Genomic DNA, 19131 nt, shown 5'->3' with positions numbered 1-19131 from the left:
AGAGGTGAGTTCAGAGTCTGCCTACGCCACCATCTTGATGAGATCTACTTCTTTTTAAATCCAAGCACTACAAGGACAGTGTTTTCTCTCACATTTGATTAGATTTGAACCCCTTAAACCCCGGCCACCAAAGCAGAGCACACAAACTTAACCATTACACCACCAGGCTGGCCTCAGAAGCTCTTGGGGTTTTTTGTTTGTTTTGGGGGTCTTTTTGGTGATGAAGATTGGCCCTGAGCTAACATCTGTTGCCAATCTTCCTCTTTTATCTTGAGGAAGATCATCCCTGAGCTAATATCTGTGCCAATCTTCCTCTATTTCGTATGTGGGATGCTGCCACAGCATGGCTTAATAAGTGGTGCATAGGTCTGCACCCGGGATCCGAGCCTGCAAACCCCAAGCCACCAAAGCAGAGCACACAAACTTAACCATTACACCACCAGGCCAGCCCCCAGAACCACGTTTTGATATGGGAGTTGTAGGCACCAGAAATTTGAGGGCACTATAAATGTTCTCAAAATGCAATCTTGACCACTACCATCAGAATCACCTGGGATACTTATGAAAAATACACGATCTTCAAAGAATACGATCTAATAAATCTGCGGTAAAGTGGTCTCAAATCCTCACTTTTACAAAAATAAAAGTACTGCCCTTATGTTTCCTCAGAAAAGCCTCTTCTAACATTTAAGGTGACCTGAACGATGAACAGTACTCCAAGGAAAGCTGACAGGTTACACAAAAATGCAAAGGTGTAAAGATAGGAAAGAGCTCCATTAAAAAAACTGAAAGAAGGCCATCATGGTTGGTGAGAATGGTCTGACATAAACATGGAAAGATAGGCCAGGCCTGACTGCCAAGGTAAGGAGTTTGGATTGTATAGGAACAAAAAGAAGCAGGAAACTCGCATTATCTGAATGACATTTTTAAAAGACTATAGTTCTATGTGGAAAACTGAATCTTGCAGGGTATAAGAGTGGAAGCAAGATTAGTTAACAAGCTACTTCAACAGTCCAGGAAAGAGATGATGGTGACTTGAACTGGGCTGGTAGCAGCAGAGGTGGAAGACTGGGCAGATAAATTTTAGAAACAAAAAACACAGACTTTCTGATAGACTAGAGATAGGAGGTGATAAAAAGAGAAGAATTTAGGACAGTCCCTAGGCATCTGGCTTAAACAACTGTGTAGGCTGTAAATAAATTTCTTTGGTTATTACAACTACATGCTTAGCTTTGTAATAAAGAAAACAAATAATACTTGGATAATAGAACTTGAAAAGTTATTACAGATATTACATAAATCCTTATCACAAAAGTACTGAAAATATAAACACTAAGGATTACAAAATTTAATCTGCCTGCAAACTAAACTGCCTATCTACAAATTATCCAATGTGATATACATAAATCTGAATCTCTGAATTAAGCACAGTAACAAAATACACTTTGTTAATACCTCGCAAATAAGCTAGTCTGAATAAAAGTTTTTATATGTTTCCCACAAAAATCACTAGAGTCATGCATTGCTTAATGACAGGGGTTCTGAGAAATGGGTCATTAAGCAATTTTGTTCTTGTGTAAACATCAGAGTGTACTTACACAAACCTAGATGGCACAGCCTACTACAAACTTAGGCTATATGGTACTAACCTTATGGGACCACCATCATTTATGTGGTCCAACGTTGACTAAACATCATCTCTCATTCTAAAATATTTACTTAGAAGTTGTTACACAGACTCTGATTAAACAGGATTCTTTCCAAAAGTTTCACATCTCAATCAAACTACTAGTGCGCTCTTTAAGAAAGCACCCTACTTAGTGCCAAAAGAATCCACTAATTCTACCCCAAACGGATCTATTCTCCTTTTACCTCAGCCCTTCCACAAATATTTTAAAATAAAGAAGAAACAAGAGGGTTCATCAAGTCCTATTAGCCTTAAAATTTGAATTTCTGAGCAAAAAGGCTTTCTGAAGCCTATTTAAGTAATTACAGACTCCCAGATAGGATCCAAATTTCTCCAGTCTTCAACTGAACCTTCTATTATTTGGCTCCAAAACCCTGAAAGTGGATATAAATGCCTACTGGGTTTTCCCAGCTTAAAGATAAGCAAATATAGCCCACAACAATAAACTTATATTGGCAAAAATATATATATATATATATTTTTTTTTTTAAAAGCTTTGTTGTATGCAAAAAAGAAATTATCTGTGAAATTCTACAAATGCTATTCACCCACTTAATGCCTTAAAATTACTTAATGTACCCATATATTCATCCATTCAATGCCTCAGAATTTTGAGAGGCTAATTTCACTGAAAGAGTCCCCTTCTCAAAAGAGGCCAGAGTAAACATTCAAAGAAAGGAGAGCACTGCTTTTCAGTGACATAGATAGTCATTTGAACATAGATCATCTATCAATCTTGTCTTCTCTTTTTGAGGATGCAAGCATATGAGCTTTAAAAAGTAAAAAAAAAAAAAAAAAAAAAAGGAGAGAAATACTCAAGGGAAAAATAAGCCTTTTTTTAAAAAGGTGATAGTTAGCTTCTTGGTCCTTAACCAAACACAGACATGACAAAATAACAAACACAACTATGAAAAATTATTTGTATTCAAATGTATTGTCAAGATTTCAAGATTTGACACAGGCACAGATAAAAGGAATGAATTAAAACAAATATACACAGGTCAGTTATAGACTTACCTCTATTTGAAATATGTTAAAAAAAATATGTTAGTCATACTTTTTAAAAATATGATGATTGAGGTAAATTTTTTCTGTAATTCAAGTCTTCTCAATCATCTTGAAATACTTGTGAGCTGAACCCATACTTTAAGGCAAGTCCTGATTTTAAATACTCATTTAATTAATGAACTCTGTTTCATTTAAAATTGCTAATTCAGGGAGAGAGTTTTTCTAAAAAACATTTTATTGCTACAAAGGGAAACATGGTCACAAAAAGCTTTTAAGCGTGTCTTAACGCAAATTACTATTTAATGTCCAATGCAGTAAAAAAATACACAGAGCACAAAATACTTGCCCAATTTATCTCTTCTAGGGTAAGTATTCAAAACATTAATGCACACTTGAATATATACTCCCAAGAGCAGCATTTAAGTTCAAATGATTAGAATAGATATACTAACAATACACATCTGTTATCCTTAACACCAACAAAGTAATAAAAATTAAGCTTAAAAATTATACAAACAATTTATCGAATCTAGGTTTGGTAACTATAAAAACTAAACTAAAATAGTCTTACCTTCATTTTATTAAACAAATGCCAAACATTTAGAAATTATATAAAATAAATTTTAATGTGTGGAGTGCATGCAACATGGGTGTTAACTCTCATATTTTAAACTATTAAAATTCTTACCCTTTTCCACATTAGGACAAAAATTTAAAGCTTCTTTTAAATCTGACTAATACCTCATATTTAATTTTCTTCAGATTGGTCGACAGGGAGGCTGATAGGCTCTTCCTTTGCTGCTTCTTCCTCTACTCCCTCTCCTTCCCCCAGTGCCTCTCCTTCCCCCAGTGCCTCTCCTTCCCCCAGTGCCTCTCCTTCCCCCAGTGTCTCTCCTTCCCCCACTTCCTCTATGTCTCCCCCTTCCTCTACTCCTCCACCTTCTCCCACTTCCTCTACTTCCTCCACTTCTTCTACTTCCCCCACTTCCTCCTCTTCTTCCTCCTCTTCCTCCTCCTCTTCTTCAATAGTTTCATCAATCTTTTCTTCCTCTTCCTCATCTCCTTCTATTTGTTGATCTTGAGAATGATCTTGATTTTCAAAAGGATTCTCACCCTAAAAACACGAGAAGAAATAGCTCTGAAAATCAGCACATTCATTTTTGTATCAGTGAAATTCGTATTTGATATATCATTAAAAATAAACACTATTTGAAGCTTTTTATTTTAACTTATGACAAATCTATTAAATATTCATTGAGTACCTATTCATACCAACATGAGTATATAAATTACTGATGTCATTACTTTATACTCCATAAACTAGAATGCTTAAAGTCCACATTTTCTTAACTGAATTTCTAAAATCATATATATATACACACATATATATACAAACACACATATTTATATATGTGGGTTTTGGTAGGAAAAAAACAGATGAAGCAAAGATTTCTGTTCTACCTAATTAAACTAGTATTCAATGTACTCCTGTTGCAGGATCTCTTTAAAAAACTCAAATGAAAATCAAGCACTTTTTAAAACTCAAATGAAAATCAGGTACCTATTAGATATCATGCCCTACTTCTACTTTAAAGAAGTAGATAAATCTTTACTTCACTAAACATTCACAAATATAATTTTATTTTAATATCTTAGTTTATTTAAATACTTGAATTATGTATCTGGATAAAGTCTCAAAAACTGGACCATATCAGAAGGCTATATTAATATAGTAAGAAATGAAGAGGCAATGAATGTTATTAACCAGGGAAGTGTAAGGCTCGTGCTATACTTCCAGACAAACCAGGTAGGAATGTGCGGGATGAACTGGAGTAGCAAGAGCAGAAATGCTAGTGAGGGTACTACTCTAATAGCTTAGGAAAAGAAAGTGTAAAAGATGCAGCAACACCACTAACAGAACAGGTAAAGTAGGATGGGGAAAGGGGAAAAAGCAGGTATACGCTATATATAGTTAGAATTTCAGATGTCTAAATGTCTAATAATAGGCAGCTATAAATTTGCAACTCAAAAGAGAAGAGAGTTCAAAGTTAGACATTTAGATTTGTGCACTGCTAGCAGAAAGTGAATAGTGAAGCCAAGGTCTTAAATAGGATAGCCTGGGGGGGAGGAGGAAAAAAGGGCTGAGAATAAAACCCTATGAAAATGCCTATACATGGGGGCAGAAGTTTGAAAAGGAACACTCAATGCAGGAGGAAAGCCAGGACAGTAAAATATTATCTGGCAAAACAAAGTTTCAAGAATAAGTGATAGATCAACAGTGTCAAGTGATGCAAACAAGTAACAGTAGCAAAGAATTGAAAAAGGTCACTAGACTTTATTATTATTAATGCTGAGTGAGGGTACTTGATGGATTTATTATTCTACCCCTTTACTTTGGTACATTTAAAACAATAAAATGTTAAAATTTTTTATTTGAAAATTAGGTGACTGGTACTCTTAGAGCAGTTTCAAAAGTATGATGTAAGTGGAAGTTAGACAACAATGACTGCCCAAGAACGAATCGTCACAATTTGCTGGGCAGCTCGCAAAACACACAGGCCCATGGGGCCTGCCCTGTGGTGTAGTGGTTAAGTTCGGCACACTCTGCTTCGGCAGCCCAGATTCACAGGTTTAGATCCCAGGTGTGGACCTATACCACTCGTCAGCTATGCAGCAACCCACATAAAGAGTGGAGGAAGACTAACACAGACGTTAGCTCAGGGCTGACCTTCCTCAAGCAAAAAAAGATTGGCAACAGATGATAGCTCAGGGTTAATCTTCCTCAGCAAAAAAAACACAGGCCCAGGTCCTACACTCTAGGATTTTTATTTAGTCAAGTACTGGAGCTCTCGCTAAAAACACAAATTTCTGAATCAATTTCAAATCTCCTGAATCAAAATTTCCAGGGGAGAAGTCTGATAATCTGCACATTTAAGAAGTACTTTGAGAGATATTTATCAGAGAAACCTGAGACCCTAATTCAGAAGGTCTTAAAAAGGGCCTAGGCAGCTTCTTATTTGATTTTAGCCTCACAAGTGATTATAATTACATACAGTCATCCCTCGGTATCCCCAGGGGGATTGGTTCCAGAACCCCTGCAGATACCAAAATCTGCAGATGCCCAAGTCCCTTACATAAAATGGCACAGTATTTGCTTATAATATATACACATCCCCCATATTCTTTAAAGCATCTCTAGATTACTTCTAATACGTAACACAATGCAAATATTATGTAAATAGTTGTTATATTGTATCGTGTAGGAAATAATGACACGGAAAAAAGTCGCTACATGTTCAGTACAGATACAACCATCACAGGTCTTTTGATACAGGAATGGCTGAATCTGCGGTTGGTTGAATCTGCAGATGAGGAATCCATGGATACTTGCGGTTGGTTGAATCTGCAGATGAGGAATCCATGGATACTGAAAGTCAACTGTATCTTCAACTGAGAACTATTAGGTTAAAGAGTGAATAATACACAGGAAGTAAAGAGCACAGGGCAGGGTAACCCACCTTTTCCAGTATGGTGGTAAGAGAAAAGATAATAGGATGGGGAGGGCCAGAGTCTGGGAAAAGTTAAATCATTTTTAGTTTAGGGAACTCATAAGCATGTCTGTTTGGGGAAGAACAGTAAAATAATAAAGAGGAAAAAAAATCAGATACAAGTAAGGAAAGAGATAACTGATGAAACAATAACACAGATAAAGGGCAAAAAAGGGTATTCTCCTTCATAGATAACAATAAAGGTGAGGGAAAGACACACAAATCTAAGGCAGAAAGGAGAAAACTTACAGAGTTCATATCTTACGGTCTCAATCTCCCTAAGACAAGAGAGAATCTGTGAAGTGAGGGGAGTGAGGATGAAATCTGGATAAGTGAAGAGTAGAAAAGGTTTGAAATAGTCACTAAAGCAAGCATATTGAATTGAGTGGTAATAAGTAAAATTATGGTGAACTGCAGTGAAAATGTGGCAAACATAGCACTAGCACAATTCCACAATAGTTTTAGTAAGACAGACAGTTAATAACACCAACCAGAGACGGCACAGTGCTGGGATCTGGTAATAGGTGGAAGAACAAACGAGTAAGGAATTATAGAAGGGCAGCACTGCACTGTTCCAAGCACGTCCAGGCCAGGGAGTGAAGGCAGAACAAGATGATACAGTTGAAGAATTGGGAGAAATTGATGAACTGCTTAGTTTCATGGGACAAAGATTAAAAAGGATATTTTGTCAGAATGAGAGCACTTGGAAGTGAAAGTTTTAAGCCATGACCAGAGCTCACCATGAGCAGAGGATATTCTGGGGGATGACAGCAGGGAACAGAGCAGACAGGAATGCCAAACGAAGGGAAATCACACTAAGTAACGTGACATCAGTGCTTCTTGAATTTTAAGATGCATATGAATCAACTGGAATGTTGTCAAAATGAAGATTCTTATTCACCAGGCCTGGACATGAACTGAAACTCTGCATTTTTAATGAGCTTCAAAATGACACCTTTACTGCTGGTTCATGGATCACATTTAGAGTAACAAGGTCCTACAGAAGTTCTCCTCAGTTCAGGTACTTTCTCCACAATATGCACATAAGCAAGCCAGTCCCACCAGTGATGTCTCTCATTCCATGAAGTGACTCTAAAGAGTAGCCTGAAACTCCTATGTAGAAATTCTAACTTGTATTCTTCTCTCATTAAAAATTACTTTCATACATCAATAGCAATCATTAACTTCTCAAAAGTTTGTGATACAGCAAGGAGAAAAATCTATTTTTTTCTACTTGAGGTATAATGCTGTTATCTTTTTGATGCCTTCTCTCTCATAAAATTGGATTTCTCTCTTTTTTTTCTTTTTTTTTTGGTGAGGAAAATTAGCCCTGAGCTAACATCTGTTGCCAATCCTCCTCTTTTTGCTTGAGGAAGACTGGCCCTCAGCTAACATATGTGCCAATCTTCCTCTATTTTGTATGTGGGACGTTGCCACAGCATGGGTTGATGAGCTGTGTGCAGGTCTGTGCCTGGGATCCAAACCCACAAAGCCCACGCCACCGAAGTAGAGCACGTGAACTTAACCACTGTGCTACTGAACTGGCCCCTGCATTCACTTTTTAAAAGTAGTGTCAAGAATGTAGTAAATAGTGACAAATACGATTAACAAAGCAGAAACTAGGCCCCTAAGGAACAAGTGGAAAGAACTGATATTTATTTAGCTTGGAAGTCACTTGGTTGAGAGATAATTTAAATGGTGATTAAATACATATCAGGCTTCTTCACAGAGTACCTGTTAATCATCACGATAGCCAAAATAAACAAAACCCCTCAAATCTATACAACAGTTATATAAAAATTGAGTTACTGATGTAAATACTGTCGTGCACCACATAACAACCTTTCAGTCAACAACAAACCACATATAGACAGTGGTCCCCTAAGATTAGTATCATACAGCCTAGACGTGTAGCAGACTATACCATCGAGGTTTGTGTGAGCACACAGTGTGATGTTCAGACAACAACAAAATCACCTAACACGCATTTCTCAGAAGGTCCTGTCATCGAGCAACACACGACTATAACAAACTTCTGTAAATCTTCAACATAACATCTCTCTCCAGTGTAGGATGATTTTAAATGAGGTACTGTTTCATAAAGACTCACACACTAACCTCTAAAATTTATTTCTATTAATTTCCTGAATAATAGTTAAGTTCGTCTTTGTACGATAAGTGTTCATAATATTTAAAAAATGATTTTATGCAAAGGATTACCTAAATAATATATGGTAAAAATTCTGAGAAGCAATGGGTCAGGTATACCTAATTTTTCACATCTTTCACTCTATGAGTTTCCTAACATTAGGGGCAAACTTCCTTTCTCCTGGCCTCCTGATTCCACGAGGGAGCTTTTTCTGAAGCAACATATCTGATCTCCTGCTTTCCCCCTAAATTTTTTATCCAAGGAAGAGGAACGCCTTATCAATTAGTAGGCTTGGAAGAAGAAATGGACGTGCACAACTCCATCTCTCCTGAGTCCCCTTCTTTTGGGTCTTCCTAGTAACAGAAAGGATACATTCTAGTCTGTTCTATGTCATGTGGTACACTAGGGGAAGCCTGTTGCTGCTTAGCTGAACCAGTAACAGGCTGGGGGTATGTAAGGCTATCTGACTTGGGAGTGAAATATATTAGAAGGTCCAGATTAACTACACATCTAAGACATATCCTTCAAGTCATCCTTTTTTTAAAAAATCAAGAATAAAGCTGACATTCTGATCTTCTATCAGATGACTGTGTATCTCTCAAATGATCCAGAGCTAGAAAGAGGATGAAAGAGGAATGGCTTATTGCTTTCTCCCATCACAAATCCCAATAACTGGGAAAAAAGATGTTTTATCTATGTGCAAGATACGATGTAAAATTATTCGCAATGTTGTACTATATTTAAATATCACAAAGAGTTACTATGTCACCATTTAATTATTACAATACTACAATATAACCTAAGAAGTAAGTTTTTGTCCTAAAATCTTACCTTAACAAAACGTTCATATCGTGCCTTCACTATTGGATTATTTAAAATGCTTGTAGCAGTCAAGACACTCTCTCTTTTTATTTGTTCCTTATAAGCCTATGAAAAATAGAACACAAGGAGGTATGCACTTGAAAACCATGCCATGAAATATATTTCCATAATTAAAAAACACTGTATGCTCAATTCTTTAGATTTAAATGATTTACTTTCTGGCAAATTAAGCTATAAAGCAACAGCAGCTACTGTGACCATAATCTAAATCACCTATGGATTAAAACAATGAAGATTCAATAAGCCGACCTGCTGCAACGAAATCACTCAGTCACCAAATACTATAAGTCTAGGTCTACTAGACAGTTGCTTTCTCTCCTCTCTATTCTACATCCACCTCCCCCAGCTCCAACTACTCCAACTATTAACTTTCATGCTATCAAAACAGAAGGAATAATTTTTCATACTGTTAGGAGTAATCGTCTTCCTCTGGGCTGTAGTTATCACAAGACTGTATTATACAAAGGAGGAAAAGTAATAATATAGAATGTCTAGTTGCCAAAAAGGTGTCAAGGAAACATCAAAAGAGAAATGAAAGAACAAAGATTTTTAAAAGATTATATGTGCTCAAAGTGGCTAAAAAAAATCTGAGTTAAATGAGGTTCACATTGACACAAAATATGAATTTAAGACCCAGGTATGTTCTATCTAAAACTTAAATCTTTAGGGCCAGCCCAGTGCCATAGTGCTAAGTTCACATGCTCCACTTCAGCGGCCTGGGGTTCATGAATACAGATCCTGGGCACGGACCTACACATGGCTCATCAAGCCATGCTGTGGCAGCATCCCACATTCAAAATAGAGGAAGACTGGCACAGATGTTAGCTTAGGGATAATCTTCCTCGCCAAACAAAAACAAACAAAAAAGCTTAAGTCCTTAATATTTAAATTTTTAAATATGCTTTTCAAACTAATGTCCCACAATATAAACATTTTTTTATTTGAAGTAAATCTGACTAAATAAAACCAACCAACATAGAAACCAAAATATGCTAATCAAAAAGAAAACAGTAAATTCTTCTACAATTTCTGAGTAAATTCTACTCAAATTTACTAATATATTATATATATTATATATTACATATATAATATATATATTATAATAATGATAATCCTAGTTTTTTAATTATTTTTCCCAACCATCAGAGAAATGTATATTATAATCAAACCTTTACTTTCTTTTTTGTTCTAAAACTCACACATGCACACACTCATAAAACCATTTTTTACCAACTTAAAAAAAATGTTAATAATAAAAGGAATAGTTCAACAACAGCTATGATTTCCTGAATGCTTACTATGTACCAGGTACTATTTTAAGTGTCTTTTATATTTTAATTAACCTAATCCTTTAAAAGTCACACAAGAGTAGAATGATTCTCCATCCCCATTTTATATAAGGAAACAGATAAAGTTAATTTACTTGTTTAACACACGTTATGTACTGAAGCAGGATTCAAACCCAGAAAGTCCTGCTCCAGAGCCGACAATCTTAACCATTACACACACTGTCTCTCTAGGTATTTTTACAGTTAGTCATGTCACCCAACTAATTGCCCTGAGGAACTCAAAGGCAGGTTAGGAAGCATTTAACTGTTGAAAAGATGCAATCACCAACCACCCTGAACCAGGGCAAGCCCCACCACAAGAGCCAGGCCTATGGCCTTCCCCTCATTTTTAATGCTAAGATCTCCTCTGCTGCACCAACTCAGGACTTATTACCATAACCTGCAGTACATGTGGAAGCATGTTTTCCAAATGAGCCTGCAGAAGCGAATGCCCACCTCTCCCTATTGAATATTCGTTCCCCATCCAAAATAAAAGGCCCCAGCTTTCCTCTGTTTGAAGACAGCCATGGCTTCCTATTTGCTGCAACTAACTTCTACTTTGTGTGACAACTACTTATGGTCAAGAGTCTGACTGTAACTCGCCAAGGGGCGAATCCACTTTTGGTTCGGTAACAGTCACACATGAGATTAACAGGATTGGCCTCAAGTAGGTAGGTGTGAAGCAACAACCTTTAAACGATGATAACGGATTGATGAATAACTCAATGACTTCATTAAGATAGATCAAAACTTACCTGCTTCCCCTTGATATGATCAGGGGATTTTAAGTGCTGCTGAACTGAACTATGTAAAGCAGGGATATACACACTACACGCACTGCAGTGAACAGTCTCGACTTTCATCATGTGATCATCTGCAGTAACACCTACAAAAGAAATTCAATTATCAGTAAGAAAAGTAATGATTCATATATTCCTATTTCTGACAAATCAAGTTTTTACTATTTCACTTCCATGATTACTTATAGCCCTTCTTCCAAAAAAAGATCAGAGTCTATAGGTTTATGTTGAGTTTTCTACATCTTATAAATCTGCATATATGTATAATACATTAAAATCATAAAGTTTAATTATATTATATTGCCTAATCATGTTATACCATCATGCTCTGAGGCCTATAAGTCCATTTCGCAAAAACATAAAAGGAAACAAATGTTGATTTTAGAGTAAAATAAGAATTTCCACGATTATGATTGTGGGTGGATAGGGATGGAGAAAAGGTGTCCACCTCGGATTCATAAGCAACAAAAAATATGTTGGATCTTGAAAATGGTGATCAAGGTTTATTACAGGAGAAGGTATAAGTATATTCAAGAGAAAGATGTGAGAGAAAATGGTATTTTTTGGGAATTGCAAGTAATTCTGTATGGCTGGGGCACAGAGCATAAAGAAGGGACAAAAGATGTTAACAGAGAAAAAGAGTAGGGTCTAGATCATGAAGAGCTTTGCATGCCATGCCCAGGAATTAGAACTTCACCCTGCAGAGGATGAGGGAGCCACTGAAAATTCCTGAAGTAATGAAATCATGTAGTAGAATTAGAGACAAGAAAGACTGGAAGTAAGGAAACTAGTTAGGAAAATACTACAATTATCAAGAGAACAGATAAAGATTTGAGCAAATGTAATATTTAAAGAGGAGGTAAAGAAACAGATCTGGAAGATATTTAAAGGAGAGAACCAATAGGAGACACTGCTACAGACAGAGAAAGTAAAAGTGAGTACTTAGGATTAATTGCATACTTGTGTCTTTTATGGCGAGGCCACTTGCCAAGATAAAGGAGATACTTGTTTAATTTTTGTTTTGTATTCTTTATGGAGTGGGGCATGCTCAAGAAGAGGGTATTTTTTTGGATATGTTGATTTTGCGGCACTGCTGAAGAAAGACATCAGTAGGCAGTTGGATGTATGAGATCAGAGTTCAGAAGAGAGATCTGTGTTATAGATGTATAAGTGATTAACACATAGATGTTAATTTAACCTCTGTAGGTACATGAATTCATCAGGAAGGAATATAAAGAGAGATGATAATGGGACTAATGACAGAATACTGGGAAATATCAACTTCTAAAAGCCTGGTAGGGAAAAATAGCACAAAGAGAAAAATGACAAAGGAATAAAAAGCACATCAGGGTAGTGAGATACCACGGAAACTAAGGGAGGAAACAGATTCAGGAAGAATAGAGTTATCAGTGAAAAATGCTGCAGAAGTAAGATAATTCAAAAGAACATATTGAAGTTGGTGTTGGTAACCTCTGTCAGAGTAGTGTCAGTAGACTAATGGTAGCAGAAAGTTGTCTACTTGTGAGTAAAGCAATAAATGGAGAAGTGAAGAAACAGAGACTAGTGTGGACTATGCTGAAAGAAGTATGATTGTTTAAAAAGAAAGGCAGGTTTTAGGGAAACTAGTGTCTGTTTTTCCTTTCTTTTCCTTCGTTTTTTGGGTTTTGTTTGTTTGTTTGTTTTTTAAGATAAGAGCATAGGCTTCAGAAACAGAATCAAAAGAGAAGAAAAGATTGAAAAACAGAAGAGACGAGTTCAATATTTGAGCAAAAGTCCTTAAGATGAGAAGGAATAAGAGGGCCAAAGAAGAAGTATCTTCCACCTAGAGGTACAGCTGATTTCTCGTCTAAAACTTAAGTGAAAGATGTAAGGGTAAGTAGTGATAATTTGTAAGCATGAGAACAGAAAGTCAAAGGAATTCATTTCTGATAACCTACTCAGGACTACCACACAGAACCATGTGCTGTATCACTCTAGCGGGCATCACTTACATTCAAACGGGCTATGGTATGTAAAACGTACATGTAAATTTCTAAAACAATTTGGTTAAATACTCACCTTCCATAACATCTTTTTCAATTACTTTGACTGCTTCTGTTTGATTATTTGTCTGTTGCTTACGAATAGATGTTTTCTTGAATTTATTCACCATACATTCCTAGAAAACAAAACAGGAAGAATCCAAAAAGTTTTCAGTGAGCACTGAGTATAAGCTTAGTACCACGCTCAGCCTGTGGAAGACAACAATACCTGTTATATAAGAACTAATATCTGTTCTCAAGGAGCTTACACTTTAGTTGAAAAGATACCATAAAATACTAAGAAACTACAAAAAGTCTTCACTTTTCAAAATGTATTTCAAGTATATAGAGAAAAAGAGATCAAACACAGTTGGAACAGTCAAGAGGTCTTCTCAGGGCAGGTGAGTACTTAAGTCTTAAATGACAGCAAGGAACCAGTTAAGGAATAAAATTATAGAAAAAAATTTTAATTAAGGGATACAATTCTGCAAGGATATAGAGGAACGAATGATCACTGTATTTCTAACCTTCTAACAATTCCATTTCTTCTGCCCAAATTAATTGTATGTACAACTAGCAGGCCAGCTCTAGCCCCTTCCTTAAGCATCCCTGGCCCTAACTATCCTCCTCTTCTCGAAACCCCTTCTACCCACACTATCATTCTTGGCTCTTTCACTTAACCGTGTCATCTGTGTATGTGTGAGTGTGTTCTATTTCCTGTTATTGTTAGTTCACTGAGGGTAGTTTGAGTGTCTTCAGTATCTGCACGACACCTTCCTTGAGTATTCAAGAAAAACTGTTGAACTGATGACCACACACTGATAATACAAAGGACACTAAACAAACACCCAGCAGGCTCCCTGGCTCTGAATTCAGTAAGCAGACTCTGCCACTTACTGAAAGTCACTAAACTGCTCTGAGCATGATCTCTTGTGATAAAAAGGAGTTGTTAGCAGGCTTAAATGAAAATACCCAGCACAACACGAGGTACATAGTCTCTCAAAGGATGATAGCTGATTCTACACCAACAAATAGTTGTTAAAGGAATTCTTTTCCTGACACCTCTGCCAGAAACTACTCTGAAAAATGTAAAATCTTTCCTCAAATAACAAATCTAAACTCTATTACAGAGAAGGAATTCACATCTAATTCTGGGCTAATTTTAAAACGACTCATCCTTTAAGTATAGAGCAAATTAAATTTTTAGAAACATAAAATGAAAGAGATGGGAAACTGAAAAAATAAGAAACTGAAATGTCAGAGTGTCTTCTTCATTTCAAAAACAGCTACTTACATGCAAAAACTCCATAACTACTTTATCAAACTTGGTTTGTTTCTGAATATGATCTAATGTTTCCTGATGTGAAGAACTTTCCAGATGCAGTTCAATATCTTTTTCTTCAAATGTTCGAAATTTACAAAATGAACATGTGAATGCCATTCTATAAGGAAAAAAAAAAGTTTTATTTACTTAGAAAGAGTTCATAAGAATATAGCAATGAAACTAATTACCAGCATAAATGATTTCTTTTCTTCCATTTTCTGAAGTAATTTAGTTTAAGTCAGAAAAACAGTGTTTCTTTAAGTACCTATATGGACAACACTATCATTATACCACTTTGCATTTCTGGCCCACCCAGGAACTTCTGCGTATGAAAGAGGGAATCAGTGTTATCCACTTAATCTAGTCCTAAACTATCCACTTCAAGCCTAGACCAGTTAGAAAGCCAGAGTAAACCTCAAGAAGTAACGAGTTCCAAAGTTCCACTACTTATTTTACACTCTGTTCCATCCTCAAGCTTCCAAACCACTAAGGCAGTATCAACAAAGCCAGGTGGAACACCAGACAACCATAATTCATTCCCTTGGAGCTCCTGGGTAATTAAAAGTCCTGTCCTCTAAAGGCCGCTTGAGGATGACTAATAGGCCTGGGCTGGACAAATGCACACATTTAGAAGCTTACGTGCCATCCCAGAATGAATTTCCCCTTTTTCTACCATTTAACTGTTCCTATCTTATATATTCTTGTTATTTTCTTTTCCTTTAATTATGACAACAGTTTCCCAACTGGTTTCTCTGTCTCCAGTCTCCATTTTCTCTCAAATAACAAATCTAAATTCTATTAGATTTCCTCTATACAGAGGAGGAATTCACATCTAATTCTGGGCTAATTTTAAAACAACTCATTCTTTAAGTAAATAGCAAATTAAATTTTTAGAAACAGAAAATGAAAGAAATGGGAAACTGAAAAAATGAGAAACTCAAATGTCAGATAAAGTCCTTTTCATTTCATTAATTCCTTACACTACTATTAAGATTTATTTTCCTGGTTAAGAGTGTGGGGTCTGGAGCCCATTCTTGGGTTTACATCCTAGCCCCTTTATGCGACCTTGGGCAAGTTACTTAACTTCTCCAGACCTCAGTTTCCTCATCTTAATGAGATGAGAACCCTCACAGAATTATCACGAGGATTAAAAAAAATTAATACATATAGAGCCCTTAGAACAGTTCCTGGCACAAAATAATTATTCAATTAATTATTACTTCCAAAAGGAGGCAACAGCCACATTACTGCTCAAAAGGCTTCACTGGCTCCTTAAGTTTCCAGAAACAGTTAAAACATTTTCAATTGTCGTTTAACAAAGCTCTTAATCTCTTCTCTCTCTCTTTTTGGCTTTACCCACTAATACCTTTAACAATATCTGGCACACAGTATGCCTTCAATAAATGTTTAAATTAGATTACACCTTTTACCCCGACTGGAGTCATTTTCAATCCACACAGCTTTCCATTTCCTGAATATCAATGAAACACTCCTGTTCCTTTGCTTTTACCTCAAGTCATGCCCTCTACCTGGGCTGCCTGACAACTTTGACTGCAACCCTTGATTCCTAAATCAGTTCAAATACCAGCTCCATCCATCTCCCTGACTTCCCTGCACTCCTATTTAGAAGTCATCTCCCGTAAGAGCACTCTGCATTCTCTTTCGACCATACACTCTTCTGCACATACTGCTGTTTGTCCACATCCCTCAGACACCCATCCCTTTCCTCACAGGTTCCCTCACCTTCTTATCCTCTTTATTATATTGAAAGCATTCAAATATCCAAAAAGAACATATCACAAGAATAGTTATTTACTGTCAATCTCTTATCCTCCTAACTCAAAGTAAAACTGCTCTAGTAAATTAAAATAATTTTAGACTATTTTAAAGGATTCTTATCCTAAAATGGCAACTTAACTGAACTGACATTCTTTTGGTTGTGCCATCAGGTTTTAGAGTTATGGAGAAAACAGCTAAATGAAAGTTCAGTTCTTTTATTTTCTCCAAATCACAACATTTATTATATTAACATCGATACATCATATCCAAATCTATCATTTTTAATGGGGAAAGTATTCACAGGGTAATTAAATAGAAAAATTAATCTTACAATGTAAAATCATCTTCAGACTCCTACACGTTTGACACAAAGTGTTCATTTCAATTTATTTCCTCACCAAAGTACCTAAGCCGATTACCCCTGTCAAAAGAAGGAATTATATCGGAGGGAGAGAGATACAAGGACTAAAAATAGCTGCCCCTTAAAACTAGAACTTCTTTTTATGGGTTAATTCTTAATAAGCTTAATCCTACTCTTTCTCAGGTCCCAACAAATTAGGAGTAACAAACCAGAAAGAGCATAGGAAAAGATTATTAAAGCTGGACACAAAAGTTACACAAGTAATACCTAGCAGATTAAAATCAAAGACACTCTAGGGGACAGCCCCGTGGCCGAGAGGTTAAGTTCGCACGCTCCGCTTCAGGGGCCCAGGGTTTCGCCAATTTGGACCCTGAGTGCGGACATGGCACCGCTCATCAGGCCATATTGATGCGGCATCCCACATGCCACAGCTAGAAGGACCCACAACTAAAAAATATACAACTATGTACTGGGGGGATTTGGGGAGAAAAAGCAATTAAAAAAAGAAAAAAGAAGATTGGCAACAGTTGTTAGCTCAGGTGCCAATCTTTACTAAAAAAAAAAAAGACACTAAAAATAATGGGAATTCAGATGCGACTGAATTTTCTTTCACTATATTTCACATAATAAAACCAATGCATATATTAAAACCAAGTAACAACAAAGAGTATCCTGTTTAATACGAAAGGAAATTCATACATTTTAAAAATACTTTCATGGAAAGGTTTGCATATTCTTCTCTTAAAATGTTATCTTTTGAATTAAAATAAAGTTTTAAACATCTAGAAAACTCACGCAAGTGAAACATTTCATTCTCTTCATGCTACGCAAACAAGTTAACTTTTAAAGAGCAAAACTACATTCTGAACGGGAAATACACTGAATTTACCGTTCCAGTTTTATATTCTTTATTTTCCTGGCAAAAGCAGTACCTAAGCAGATTTCAGAGGAAAAAATATCAATTATTGTCCTTTAAAAAAAATTCCTGGCAGTCTTCTTTTTTCCTATGTATAATTTTACATCTTGTATTTATATTTTCCTATTTTGCTCACATTTTCTCCATCCTATTTTAGGCTTTATAAACCATCATTTTTAACAACGGCCCAAAAGCCCACGAATGAATGTGTCAAACCTTACATATACTTGATCAATCCCTATCACTGGTATTTGTTTTATGTTTGGAGCTATTATATATAATGTAATGGGCATCTTTTAGATTAAACTATATTTTTAGATTATTTCCTTGGAGAGATAAATGAGTATCAAAAAATTCAAGACACTTTTAAAAACTGCTAAAATGTTTCCCAGTAGTTACAACCACATTACACAGTCACCAGCAAATTATAACACTGGCCTTTGACTTTATCCTAGTTAGTAAATAAATATTTCTTTGCTCCTCACGAATAAAATGCCAAACCATTATTTAAATTTTCAGTTTATTTAACTTACAGTGAATTTCAACATTTTCCCTAAAATTGTTAACCAGCTGTTGTTCCTTTACCAAATTATGTATTGGGCATCTTGTTTTCTTACTTTTTAAAAAATTCTGGTTGGGTGATACTTATCTAACTTAGACATTAACCATTTCTCATGTTTATAATATTTTCCAAGTCTGTTTTCTTTCTAGTTAAAATTTTTACTTAAACAAATCTGGTCATCATTTCCGTTGTAATTTATTCCATAACTTTTAAGCCTAGAAAAAAAAATATTCTTGCAGAGATTAAAATACCCCATTTTCAGGGCCGGCCCCGTGGCTGAGTGGTTAAGCTTTCGCTCTCTACTTCAGAGATCCGGGGTTTCACCAGTTTGGATCCCAGGCACAGATCTAGCACCACTCGTCAGGCCATGCTGAGGTGACGTCCCACACAGCTCAACTAGAAGGACCTACAACTAGAATATATAACTACGTACTGATGGGCTTTGGGGAGAAGAAAAAAAAGAAAACAACACTCCCTTTTATCTTCCTATTATTTCCCCTTTTTTTAGGTTTTTTAATCCATCTGAATTCATCCTTGCTGGTCTAAGAAGAGGATCCAAACTATTTTTCTTGTTATTTTTCAGTTACCAAGCAATTCCTCTTTCAATATCTTCTTTATTACATAATACATTCTTATATATAATGCATATGTTTACAAGTTAATAATTCTGTTACACTGATTACCTTTTTCCTAGTACCACAGATTCTTAACTATTACAGCTTTCTAATGTTTCAATATCAGGAAAAGCTAGTACCTACTGATGTAC

The 19131-nt window shown here is 35.9% G+C and overlaps 1 protein-coding gene across 6 annotated transcripts in view; it reads right to left on the bottom strand.

The window, feature by feature from the left end:
- Positions 1-2602: 2602 nt before the first annotated feature.
- ZNF326 (zinc finger protein 326) overlaps positions 2603-19131 on the bottom strand; it is a 38120-nt gene continuing 21591 nt past the window's right edge. For all 6 annotated transcript variants that reach the window (XM_044749172.2, XM_070486805.1, XM_044749167.2 and 3 more), the window contains 5 exons: positions 14718-14865; positions 13461-13560; positions 11358-11488; positions 9224-9319; positions 2603-3809 (listed from right to left, as the gene is read on the bottom strand). In XM_044749172.2, the coding sequence (XP_044605107.1) occupies positions 3444-3809; positions 9224-9319; positions 11358-11488; positions 13461-13560; positions 14718-14865 (841 nt within the window). In that variant the 3' untranslated portion in view covers positions 2603-3443. The remainder of the gene's footprint in view (positions 3810-9223; positions 9320-11357; positions 11489-13460; positions 13561-14717; positions 14866-19131) is intronic.

This window comes from Equus asinus, chromosome 16, assembly GCF_041296235.1.
Source record: "Equus asinus isolate D_3611 breed Donkey chromosome 16, EquAss-T2T_v2, whole genome shotgun sequence".
Classification (NCBI taxonomy): Eukaryota; Metazoa; Chordata; class Mammalia; order Perissodactyla; family Equidae; genus Equus; species Equus asinus.
The sequence above is the reverse complement of the archived record's forward strand: the minus strand, read 5'-3'. Positions and strand labels throughout refer to the sequence as shown.